At 45.2% G+C, this 13,179-nt stretch overlaps 1 protein-coding gene across 1 annotated transcript in view; it reads right to left on the reverse strand.

Moving 5' to 3' along the window:
• Positions 1-13,179, reverse strand: part of ABCA1 (ATP binding cassette subfamily A member 1) — a 131,326-nt gene that overhangs the window by 90,282 nt on the left and 27,865 nt on the right. The window contains exons 4-5 of the mRNA XM_074953656.1: positions 11,031-11,172; positions 9,529-9,647 (exon numbers count right to left, since the gene is read on the reverse strand). Of these exons, the coding sequence (XP_074809757.1) occupies positions 9,529-9,647; positions 11,031-11,172 (261 nt within the window). The remainder of the gene's footprint in view (positions 1-9,528; positions 9,648-11,030; positions 11,173-13,179) is intronic.

Below are 13,179 nucleotides of genomic sequence, written 5' to 3' on the forward strand. Positions count from 1 at the left end.
CGCTCGTTTTCTACTCTGAGAAAATAGACAACCAATCATAAGATGTCTCTACTACAAACCAACCACTTGCCTCATCTCCATTTTTAATTCAAATTCACTGGGCCAATTTTTATCAAGTTGTTGTAAAACTGGCCTGATGAGGTGAAGTTCTGAGCATCATCACTGCCTGCTGAAGTATGGGGATTGTGGGCACACAGCACCTTGCAGGATTGAGCCTAAGATGCTGCTGTGTGGAGGTTCTATGTTCAAGTTGCCAGCTTGCTTCCTGAGCCAGTGGAGGTTAGGCTCACCCTTGCTTTAAATAGGACCAGTTTTTGTGGGGTCTGGAAGGAGCCAGATCCAACCCTTCCCTTAGCCAGTGGGTCACCACAAAATGTGACCTCTGAAGCCAGTGGGTAGAAGATGGAGAAAAGTGAGATGGTAGAGGAACCTCCACTTCCAAAACCAATCAAAAGCTGCTCTTTTGGGCAGTACTGAGAATACAGGAAGACACTAACGTAGGCCTCAGGAAACCTGGCTTCATTTTCAGCCTCTACCCTCTACCCCAGTCATCTTGTGTGACCTAGGGCAAATCACTTCCTCTGCCTTAGTTCTCCCCCTGAAAAATGAAGAAGATAGTATTTCCCTTGTCTATTTACATTTTAAGCACTTTTGGGTAGGGACTGTCACCTCACACAATGGGGCACTGATCTCAGTAGAGGCCTCTGGCTGCTACTGTAATATTACTAAGTAATATTAGTCAAGCAAGTGATTCCATATGGTAAGGGGAGGACAAGACTTTAAGGGCAGTCCATGCTGAAACCTTGTCTGACAGGTTGCAGCCCACAGTGAGAGCCTGAGGTATACGTACTTCTTGAGGGGGATATTTGTGTGGAGCTGTGTGTTTCGTTGTTTTTGTAAGAAGTGAACAGAAGCCGTAGTGAAAAAGCAGACTGTCATTCTGATGTCCCTAGAACATGGAAGCCATGAGTTGACTATCAACTGCTGATTGATTCACAGCTGTGTGATTCCTAGTAATTAACAGGAAATTTGGCTGAGCGTTACCCTTGGATTTTTATTGCCAGACAGTAACACTGAGCCGGAGATCTAGTATTTCTTGTGGGGGGCTGCGTCTCAGGGCTAACTCCACAGGGTGCCTTCACACACCAATGCAATTTGCAAAAGCAGCATGGGAATTTTTCTTGAGAGCTGCTAAACTCAAACTCTGTCCCTGTGAACCCTTCCTTGTCACCTAAAATGCTGCTGATGGGAGCCACGCAGTCAGCGTCTTAGAGCAACCACTGCAAACTGGGCTGCGCGGCTGGAGCTTTGACTGCCCTGTTATGCTTCTGGCACGGCTATGATTCAGGGCTCTGAGGCTTAGGCTCTGGCTCTCGTGTCTGGCTCTCGTCTCAGGGCTGAAGAGTTGGCTCCGTTACATGTATCAACAACACAGGGGAAGAGAGAAGCTCTGGCACCTGGCTTGGGTTATTTTTTTATTCTTGTTGATTTTTTTTGTCCTAAAGGCTCCTTAGTGATTGATGGCCCACGAGGTCACAGGGCCGTTAAGCAGCAGTGCTTATAGCACTGGAAAGCCTTCTGTAGCATTAATCGTTGTAAGGAGACAATGTATCTGTGCAAAGAGCTTTGGCTAGGCGGTGAAATAAAGCTGTGCTCTCTCCAGCGGATCCCATGCGTGTCTCCCTTCCCCTGCAGCTGTGGGGGGGGGGGGGGTAGCGGGTCACTTCCATAATTTCTGGAGAATGGGCCCAACTCTGTGAGGTGCTGAGCACCCTCTGCTCTCCCTGAGGACAGAAGGCATTCCGGCTGCAGCACGCCTCGCAGGGGGTGCTCAGTGCCTTCTAGGGTAGGTGCTAAAGCAGGAAGCTGCATGCTCCAGGGGAGGCAGCCGCATTTCAGCCAGGAGCTCACGCACGTGGCTGGCTTTAAGATGCAAGCAGGCCCACTTCAGTGACATCACTCACACCCCTAAAGCTGAGCACATGCTTAAAATGAACAGAACCATGGTGCTTAATTACTGTTGCTGGGAGCAACAGGCCAACTCCCAGCAGTCAGTACTACCTCCCTAGCTAGTGGAGGCAGGAAATGACCCTCGGGTTAGGAGGAGACACACAGACAGATGGCAGCCACTGTAAGGGTTCGGTTGCTCTAAGTAAGTCTGGATTAAAAAATCCAACGGGAAGATGGGGCTGGGCAAAAGGAACAGAACGATCACAACCACTGGTAACTGGCCTTCCCCATCCCTCAGTCTAGGGGCATCCTCCCCTCCGGTAAGCGAGCCCTGGACACGAAGGCTCTTTCAGATCAAGGATGATATAACTGATCCACTTTGACTTTGGACCTCACAAGAAGTGAACAAAGGACTCTGGCAAATGCTGACTCAATAACTGATACAAGTTCCCGGCTTTAGACACAGACAGCATTAGCTATGCCAAAAACCACACCTGGCTGCACTTCATAGAGCAAACAGAAAAGAGGCAGGGCTTCCTTTTTAAAAAAACAAACTGAAGGTTATTAAATGGATTTAGGGCCTACTCCAAAACCTAGCGGAGGCAAAGGCAAGCCTCTCTCCCGCCCCCAATTATTTCAATTGGCATTGCATCGGACCATTTTTGGAGCGGGGAGGGTAATACAGAACTTTTAAATAATTAACTTTGTGTTGCTTCAGTGAGCAATAGGCCCAGCTACTACTGATGGCTGAGAGCAGCCCCAGGCTCCTTCTCCCGCTGACCCCAGCCTTAAAGACAAAAGATAGGGTAGATTAAATAAGGTACTATCTTCTCTCTTTTACACATTCACAGTGTGTGTGTGTGTGTGTATATATATATATATATATATATTTAGAAGCTGGTGGTTCTCTCTCTCTCTCACACACACACACAGTGTATTTAGAAGCTGGTGGTTCATTTGTCTATCAGGCAAGCTTTTGCTTCTGGCATTCAGAATATGATGCCCAGGCACAGAGCCCTTTACTCCCAACTCAGAGTGTCTTTTCAGCAAGATAAAGTTCAACAACTGCTGATAAAGATGCAACCGCTATTAGAAGTGCGCTGCTGAGTACTGCTCTACAGAAAGGCAGCAACTGTGCCAATTGAGTCCTGCATATTGCGATGAGCTGAGAGGGGGCAGCTAGGGTCAGATGCAACCTCTGGACTTTGCCCTGCCCTTGGCTGGTGCAGACCCAGCTTGTGCTGAATGGAATGGGCATGGTTGCGCAAGAGGAGGAAAGCTATCGGGATTATCTGTGGATATCTGACACGCAATGAAACACAGATGGCCCATATGCTCTGGAAAGTGATGACACGCTATAGTCATGAGTGTGCGAAAACAAGGGAGCCCTACGTGGCAAGCTGAGTAGAACCAAAATGCCATATGACCCCTTTCTATATCTGCCTACTCCCTCCCTTTAACCAGCTTGTCTATTTCATGAGAACACTCCCAATCCTGCCAAGAACAAACAAAATGCCTTTACCATGTCAAGGACTTGATGCTCACATGTGAGATGCAACCAGCAGAGTGCCAGAATTTCTGCTGTTTAGTCTGTTAGGATTAGCCTGAGGTCCATGGGCAGCTCCCCATTGTCCTTCTCTCTCTGACATGTTTCATGGCATAATGTAAAAATTCTTAATGAGTCTATGTTTTGCAGACAAGTGATAACCAATGTGTCTCTGCGCTCCATGGATACTTAGGTTTGGCTCTGTGCCAGCACCTAAGCCAGGAAAAGGGAAGCAGGAGGCTGAATAGGTGCTTTGAGCATTTGTTTTGATGAGCTGCAAGGGGGCTGGAGACAAGAGGGCCATGTTTTGGCCTCAGCTACACCACTGTAAATCCTCCATAACTTCACTGACCTGAGTGGAGATATGGTGTATTTACTTAGATGTAACAGGAGACATATCAAAATGATCCTGGAGAAACCACCACACAACACTCCTAAGGACTGTTTTTCTTCTTCATCCAGTAGTCAGAAATACCCCGTCACCCTGCCATACCATTTCACAGCTGCAGCTATCTCCTCTTTACACTAAGACAAGTAGATATTACAGACTTAAAGTCTGTGTCCTTCGGAAAACATCAGCACAAAGAGAGAACACACCTATGGAGCCTGCTCCTCCTCTCTATTAGAGTAAGCATACATTGAAGTCAATGGAGTTACACTGGTATAAATCCAGTGTGTACCAAAGCAGGGGAAAGCTGGTCCAGTTGTAAAACCCAGGTTCGGGTTCCTGATCTGCCATAGATTTCCTGTGTAATCTTAGGCATGGCACTTTCTCTCTCTCTCTGCCTCAGTTCCCCAGCTGTAAAAGGGGGATATAACAGCACTTCCTTATCTCACAGGCATGTTGTGTGGATATTTAAGTTTGGGTGGTGCTTACACACCAGCACAGAGGGCCATGTTAGTACAAGAGAGAGGCAGGTCCATAGTGATTACATTTTAACTCAAGGTGCTGGAATAAGATAATAACCTTAAGTAGTTCCTTATTTAGGTGGGGGAAGAGAAAGGGGATTAAGTATGTCATCTTTTTTTCCCTGGACAAGCTGTGACCTCACCCCTTTCCTACAACTGACATAAAAACCTTTATGATGCAATATTGCCCTATACTAGGTATTTGTCCAGCACCTCACACAATGGGGCCTGGAGATGGCTCAGGTGTTTAATTACTATGGTAAGTGTTAAACAATCATTCAGAATAAATGAGGGCTGGTAGGCAAAAAGCTAAGTATTTTCATTTCTTTCTCCTCAAAGTTGGCATTTTTTCCAAATTTTTCATGGACATGTTCAATTTATAGAAATATTCATTTCAATTCAAATTTTTTTTTAGCTTCATATTTTAAGGTTTGCCCCGTCCCTGTTTTTAAACTAGGAAAAAATAGGGGAAAAAAATTCACTTTGATTTTAAAATCAAATGTTTTATTTAGATGAAAAACCTTCAGACGTGAAAATTTTCTGCCTTTTTTCCCCCATGGAAAAAGGCCAGATTTCCAGTAAAAGTTTTGAAATTTTTTGATCAATAATAAAATAAAAAACCAACAATTTTCTCTTAACACTAAACTTTGATCAAAGCAGAATCAGTGAACCCCACTGAAGAGGACAATGGCAGGTGGCAGGGAATGGTAGGGTACCCGCTATATCCCTCCTCCTCCTGGTCCTGTAAGAAATGGTCTTCCTGTGTCAGATAAAGCTGAAAGATCCTTTATTATATGTGGCTAGAGAAAAGGTCAGGCAGCCAGGAGAGGCTGATAAAACAAGTCTGGAAGTTTCCTAATGAAGAGTTTGTAAGTGAGAGTAAAATGGGAGGGACAATTGGGCTTTGTTCTCTGTGCCACACCAACAATGGAGGGTCTGTCATGGCTAAGCTGTTGGGTTTTTTACTTACACACACAGTTGAATTAGTTGATTTTTTTTTTTTTTTAAACACACTTTATTATAGAATGAAGCTCTTTCCTGTGTTTGCTCTGAGCCTTGTCTTTGCAGTAAATTCACCAAGCATTATAATCACACAGCATGAGCATCCTTGCTTTGACTTGTACTGACCAAGCTCCTCTATGTGAGACACCCCTGAGTAGAACCCCTCCCTCTGGCCTTCCCAGCAGCATCTAGTTCAGCTTTGTGGCTCTGATCAGATTTCTTTAAACATCCAAACTGGATTCACATTTCAAGTTTCACTACACACAATATCAAAGCACACCCTCGGGGCCTGGTTATGGAAAATACTGTTCTTCCCAATTAGGACACCGCTTGCTTCTGCGCCATCTGAAGGCAACAGGAGTGCAGCCATTAATTTTCAAGGGGAACAAGACATACCAGTAAAATGTAGACAAGTTTTTTCCAAAATTGACCAGTGATTTTAGGTGCCTCAAGTTTTCAGTGACCAACCTGAGACACCTTAAAAGGGGGCTGAAGTTCAGAAAGTACTAAGCACTCACCCTGTGGAAAATCAGGCTCCTTTAAGGAGTCTCAAGTTGGGCACCCAAAAATGGAAGCAACCAAAATCACTTTAGAAAGTCTTGGGCGTAGTTCTCTGCACGCACACATGTCAGATGAGGGCATAGACTCTCTGCAGGTGGCATTGGGGAATTGTCAAAAGCAGCTGTCTTGAACACACCTGGGGCATGAAGATTTGGGACTCCCTAGTTAGTGTTTCAGAGTAACAGCCGTGTTAGTCTGTATTCGCAAAAAGAAAAGGAGTACTTGTGGCACCTTAGAGACTCACCAATTTATTTGAGCATGAGCTTTCGTGAGCTACAGCTCACTTCATCGGATGCATACTGTGGAAACTGCAGAAGACATTATATACACACAGAGACCATGAAAAAATACCTAGTTAGTGTGGCAGGGCTGGGAAAGCAGGGTGTTGTGTTTCTCCTTCTGAGCAAGCAAATCAAGCTGCTTCCTCGTGTTCTAGAGACCTGGTGGATTTTGGGCACAAGACAATGACCCTATCGGTCAGCCCCCAAAGAAGCAACAAGGGTGGGAGCAGCCAGGGAGAAACCTGAGGCAGGGGCACCAAGCCTGACAGGGTAGGGTTTCAACAACTGGTGCCCCCAAAGACAAAGGTGAGCAAAAGGGTGCAGACATGGCCTATGACAGAAGGGAAGGAAACAAGCTGGAAATGTTGTAGGCCTAGGCTGGTGTTTGTTGGTCTGCTTAGAGCCCAGAAGCTGCAGAGCCCTGATTTGGGGTTTTGAATCTCTAAATGAACCTTGTGCACAGTTCTACTCTGAACATGACCCCCCACATATATTAGTGGATATATCGAGTCCTAATACACACTCACACTTGTCTGAGTGCCCAAGGATGTGAAATGAAGTAAAGAGACAAGCCCTGCTCCAAAGAGTATATAGTCTAACTCTGACCTGATAACTTGAAGCACTGCGAGTAGTTTAAGTCTTTGCAGGACTGGGGCCTAAACAAGAATCATGAACAGACACCAAGTAATGCATGTGGGAGGAATGTCACCGTAGTAAAATTGTGCAGTTCCCCATTAAGACCCAGATTCTGCAAAGCATGTGCTTAACTTTATGCATGTACTTAAATCCCACTGACTTCAGCAAGGCTCCACACAGGTGCAGGAGCCTGGTTGTGCAAAGGCAGTTGAAGGATCAAAGCTTAGAGGCATGTCCACAACTGGATGCTTCCATTTTTTTTAGAAGGTTACTTCTTTTTAAACCAACCCCCTGCCCCCCCATCATCGTTTCTAATAGGAGAGGCAGAGCATAGGCAGTATATGAAAAATAACCTATGGAATAAATATTTATTCCTTTAAAGGGGAGTACACAAAAAACTAATAAAGGCTGCCCAATTAGATGGCATTTACACTGACAAGATGAAGGATTCAGAGTAACAGCCGTGTTAGTCTGTATTTGCAAAAAGAAAAAAGGAGGACTTGTGGCACCTTAGAGGCTAACCAATTTATTTGAGCATGAGCTTTCGTGAGCTACAGCTCACTTCATCGGATGCATACTGTGGAAATTGCAGAAGACATTATATACACAGACACCATGAAACAATACCTCCTCCCACCCCACTCTCCTGCTGGTAATAGCTTATCTAAAGTGATCATCAAGTTGGGCCATTTCCAGCACAAATCCAGGTTCTCACCCTCCGCCCCCCCACAGACAAACTCACTCTCTTGCTGGTAATAGCCCATCAAAAGTGACCACTGTCTTCACAATGTGTATGATAATCAAGGTGGGCCATTTCCAGCACAAATCCAGGTTCTCACTCCCCCACCCCCATACACACAAACTCACTCTCCTGCTGGCAATAGCTCATCCAAACTGACCACTCTCCCCACACTGTGCATGACAATCAAGGTGGGCCATTTCCAGCATAAATCCAAGTTTAACCAGAACGTCTGGGGGGGGGGGGAACAAGGGGAAATAGGCTACCTTGCATAATGACTTAGCCACTCCCAGTCTCTATTTAAGCCTAAATTAATAGTATCCAATTTGCAAATGAATTCCAATTCAGCAGTTTCTCGCTGGACTCTGGATTTGAAGTTTTTTTGTTGTAAGATAGCGACCTTCATGTCTCTGATTGTGTGACCAGAGAGATTGAAGTGTTCTCCGACTGGTTTATGAATGTTATAATTCTTGACATCTGATTTGTGTCCATTTATTCTTTTACGTAGAGACTGTCCAGTTTGACCAATGTACATGGCAGAGGGGCATTGCTGGCACATGATGGCATATATCACATTGGTGGATGTGCAGGTGAACGAGCCTCTGATAGTGTGGCTGATGTTATTAGGCCCTGTGATGGTGTCCCCTGAATAATGGCCCACTTTGATTTTCATGCAGGTTGTAAGGAGAGTGGTCACTTTGGATAGGCTATTACCAGCAGGAGAGTGAGTTTGTGTGTGTGGTTTTTGGAGGGGGGTGAGAGAACCTGGATTTCTGCAGGAAATGGCCCACCTTGATTATCATACACATTGTGAAGACAGTGGTCACTTTTGATGGGCTATTACCAGCAAGAGAGTTTGTCTGTGGGGGGGGCGGAGGGTGAGAAAACCTGGATTTGTGCTGGAAATGGCCCAACTTGATGATCACTTTAGATAAGCTATTACCAGCAGGAGAGTGGGGTGGGAGGAGGTATTGTTTCATGGTGTCTGCGTATATAATGTCTTCTGCAATTTCCACAGTATGCATCCGATGAAGTGAGCTGTAGCTCACGAAAGCTCATGCTCAAATAAATTGGTTAGTCTCTAAGATGAAGGATGTTGCTAGCCAGGGATGCATGAAACTCAGGTTCAGTTCCCTGCTCTGCCATAGCCTTCTGCATGACCCTGGGCAAGTCCCTTGACTCTGCCTTGGTTCCCCATCTGAGAAAGGGGAAAACAGCACTTCCCTCCCCACATCAGTGTGTTGTGAGGATAAATATATGAAACACTATGAGGCATTCAGATTCTACAATAATGGAGGCCATACAAATACCTGAGAGACAGCATTTTGTTTTAGAAACTGATCAAATTCCTTCTAGACTACATCAAATAATTAAGTGCCCTAAATACACCTGGTTACATTAGAAGGGAAGTGGGGTAATTAATTTTGGATAATATTCTGCTTTGATTTAGCATGTTATGGCTCAGCGTCAGCTGTTTCACACCCGCGTTCTTCTGAACCTTTGATTTGTTGTTTGTTTTTCCCCTGCCAGTGCCAGCTGTATTGGAAAATGTGCTTTACTATTTTGTCATTTGTCTCTGAAATCCCTAACAAAATTTTCCAAAAATGCAGCAACAGGCTACAATGCTGGCAATTTCTCAAATGAGGCTCATTTCAGCTCTGAGGATGGTAAGTTTACATTAAAAAACCAGCTGCTGCAGGTGGCTGCCATAGGCCAGAATGACTGAAATTGCACAGAACATTGATCCTGGAGAAAGATGTTTTTAGGGTGGGATCTGATGAGCAAGGAGAATACACACTATGCCCTTTCCACCGGTTTCCAAAAAATAAAATTTAAAAAGTGCTGACTAACAACAACAAACTCTACTGCCAAATGTACAAGGCTCTTTTTCCCCACTGAGCTACCTGAGCCAGAGTTCCCGAGCTTCTGCAGTTTTCCCAGGAGTTTCTGAGCATCCTTTAAGCTGCTGTCCTTCTGGCTGTACAAGAGTAACCTCTTGGCATCCGAGAACAAGCGGGAAATGCTGCAGGACAGGGATGGAAAAGCAGACAATGCAATCATTACCCATGTGGTGCTGTCCGCACCAGCTTCCATAGGCTCAGTTTTATGTCTCAATTCCTTTATATTCAAAGACAACCCTCTCCTGTACCATGAAACCTTTGTTAAGCGCCCATCCAGGGGACAATGCAAGACAGCCTACATAAAAATGGCCTTTAATGAAAGATTAAAAAAAACCAACTGCACTGGGACCCTTCAAGTTATTTGAAAGCAGTTATTTAAGATGGGGAAGAATGTGAAGTGCTTCTGGTAGGTTTGTCTGGTTTTATCTGCTAGGATAAAGCACTTGGTTGTTTGTAAACACATTGCTTGTGGAGCGCCTCAACAAATACATCCCCTGTTCTTTACAATTCTTTTCCAGGTAGCCAAAGTCGACTGACCCTGAACTCCGATTGTTCTGTGATTCTAGCCATGGTCTTAGGGACAGATTGGGGCTGACCGTCCCGTGGGCATAGTGAGGTGGTAAGGGAAGGGCACAAGGATGCCAACCACAGCTGGAGTCCCTGCATTTCATCCCAGTGGGACCACTTGGGCAAGGCTTCTCCATAGTGCCATGTTGTGAATTTCCCCCCTGTTCCCCCAGACTGGGGAACCCAGGGAACATGGCATGTCTGAGAGGCAATGCTTCCCAATGCTCCCCTGGGAGCAATGCAGAGTCACACCAACCCCTAACACAGGGCTGTTCTCGAAAGCTCTTCATGTTACATACATATCACGTGGTATGTATGATAGGTGTATTTTCCTCAGTGACTAGCAGAAGGCGCACATGCCTCCGTCTCACTCACCCAATCTCATTGCCCAGAGGTGCTTTATGGCCATTGTTCCAGACCACCACTATTGTTCCTGCCCTTACAGGTACAAGATGCAACAGCTTTGATGGGGGTTTTTAATGCCTTTGTTACAATTGGTCAGTGATTTATCCGTAGCAGGGAAAGGTCACACCCTGTCTGTAACCTGGCATCGCCCAAATGAAACAGCTTCTCAGTCAAGGAATAGACCTGACTCTTCTCTCTATAGGCCAAATTGGACCTCTGTTTATACTCATTCCTTACTCAGGCAAAGCTCCTTATTTCACTGGGAGCTGTGCCTGAGTAAACACTGGGTTTGCACAGCCATTTGCTATCGATAACATCACAGGCTGGGTACTGCAGCCAGGGGTTCTTTGTATGGTTCCTTCAGAGTCCAGCTGCAGGGAAGCACCACCACAGAACAAAGCACTTGGTGATTGAAGTAACTTAACCCTTAATGCCAGTCCAACCACCAGCTGCTACTCCCACAACTCACAGCTTACGCTTGGCTGGCTGACCCCTGAGAATGGTCACAAGGAAAAGCAAGATCTTGTACTTACATGGACCTGTTGAAGTTTCCAACGACACCTGGGGATTCCCCAGGCGTTGGGTAGCGGAAGCAAGGGTTGTTGGCATTACAGATAATCCCTTGGATCCAGGGCAAGGTTCCCGCTGAAGGCATGGCCTTGTTTGGAAAGTGACCTAGAACAGAGGGGCAAATGTTTGGAAAAGTTACCCCTTTGTTCGCAAAACTGCAAAATCGTAAACATAGCCAGGAAATGGGAGAGGTGTGTGACAGCACAGGGCCCAATCTGTGGTCATTATGTACCGTAACCTCTTACTGAGGTCAACAATATGTCAACCCCAAGCATTTAGGAGTCCAGCCCCCAAAACTTGAGATTTTAAAAATTTTTAAAAAACCCCCACCAAAAATTTGACACACAAAATAAATAAATAAAACAAAACAAACGAACAAACAAACCAGACTTGGCAACACTGAATTGACAGGACTTTGGAGTGAACAAGGAATGCAAGACCTGGCCCTTAATTTGGAGCTAGAATATTCTCCAAATTCCCTCCTCACCAATCCCTAATTTTGCATGTCCTAGCAGATGCTTTAACACAGAGAGAGCAGGCTGAGAGCTAAGAAAAGCTTACAGGGTAAATTCTCCCTTCAGATGCATGGATGAGCAGAACGGCTTCCCTTGCAGGCTCCCCCATCAGCCCTGGCTCCCTCCACCTTTCAAGCTGTCCTTCGGTCCCTCCTACCTCTTGCTTCTGCCGTGTCTGAGGTACAGACTCCTCCCTGCCCTCATCCTGTCACTCCAGGCATGCTATGCACGGAAATAAGTGACTCTACACAGAACTTCAGAGCTTCACAGCTCTGTGTGCACACACGTCTCTTGAACCCATGAAGTCATTCTGGATTTACCCTGCTGCTAATGAGAAGAATTTGGCTCAGGGCTGCACGCAACATTTGAATTTGTGTTTTGGTTTTGAACCCCTGTAGCATTCAGGGGTGTTTGGATTCAACATTTGGGCCACTGTCTAATCGAGTCCCATTTTAGTTTTTAGAGATGCTTCCAACTCAGCCCATACCACTGAAATGCCAGGAAAGCAGGAGAGTTTCTGCACTAGTCCACAGTGAGGTGGGCGTGTCACTACTAACTCACTGTGGCTTGGCTTCTGGGCAATACCTCTGGGGCAGGGTTTTCAAAGGCAGCTAAGAGAGTTAGAAACCCAACTCCCATTGGCTTCCAGCTGTCTGGCTCCTTTGTAAACCCCAGCTCTGATTACTGAGGGTCTATTAGAGGGGAGAAAAAAAATCACCCCTCAAGTTTTTCTTACTGTCTCATATAGAGCTATTAAGGCAGTGATGTAAATTACTCATGACTGTGAGCTTTATTACAGTGTTTCACAGGGATATCTTTGGGTCTTCTCCTACCAATGACAGGATGATAGAGGCTATCTTCTTATGGCCATGTAAGTGAAAGGAAATACTGGGACATTTACAGTACACAGAAGGCAAAATGACTTTTCCCACCAGCGCTAGGAAAAGAGTCTCTTGCCGTTATCTTTAATAGTATTTGCATAAAGTTACTATTGAAGCCTGGGATTCTATGATTCCAGTTCTTCCTCCTTTCTACTAAACTGAAAACCTTCCATGGTCCCATGAGATTTTTATAAACCAGGAAGCTTATTCACCATCTCTGAGCTCTTTGGCGACAAAGATGGAATTTAAACTAAACCAAATCAGTTTCCTTTAAGTTTTCCCAGGCACAAAGAGCAAAACATTTTGCTCTGACTTCCATTTCAGATTAAGGAAATTAGCAAAGAAAGAACCAATACGAAGTCCACGAGAGCATGTACATTGGGATCCACTCTGTTGCATTCTGCATGTGAGCTGAAACACAAAGTGGCAGCTGGCAGCAACCAGGCATGCTCTACATTTAGAATGCTAGCATTCCCCTTCAGTGACATTACTGAAAAAGAAGCAGTGTTTGCAGCTATGTTTAAAGTAATGCAGATTTTTTTTCCAAGCACACGTTTTGAAATCCTGAGGAGGCAGATTTTTAAAAAAGTAAGTTTCCACAAGATAAAGACAGCAATCTCACCACAGAGCTATATTTACAATGGTCCGTTTGGCTTGACTATGGTGGAAGTCATAACGATCACTTATATAAGGGGGAAAATCCTGCTGACTAGATC

The sequence above is a fragment of the Natator depressus genome, chromosome 5, assembly GCF_965152275.1.
Source record: "Natator depressus isolate rNatDep1 chromosome 5, rNatDep2.hap1, whole genome shotgun sequence".
In the NCBI taxonomy this organism is placed as follows: Eukaryota; Metazoa; Chordata; order Testudines; family Cheloniidae; genus Natator; species Natator depressus.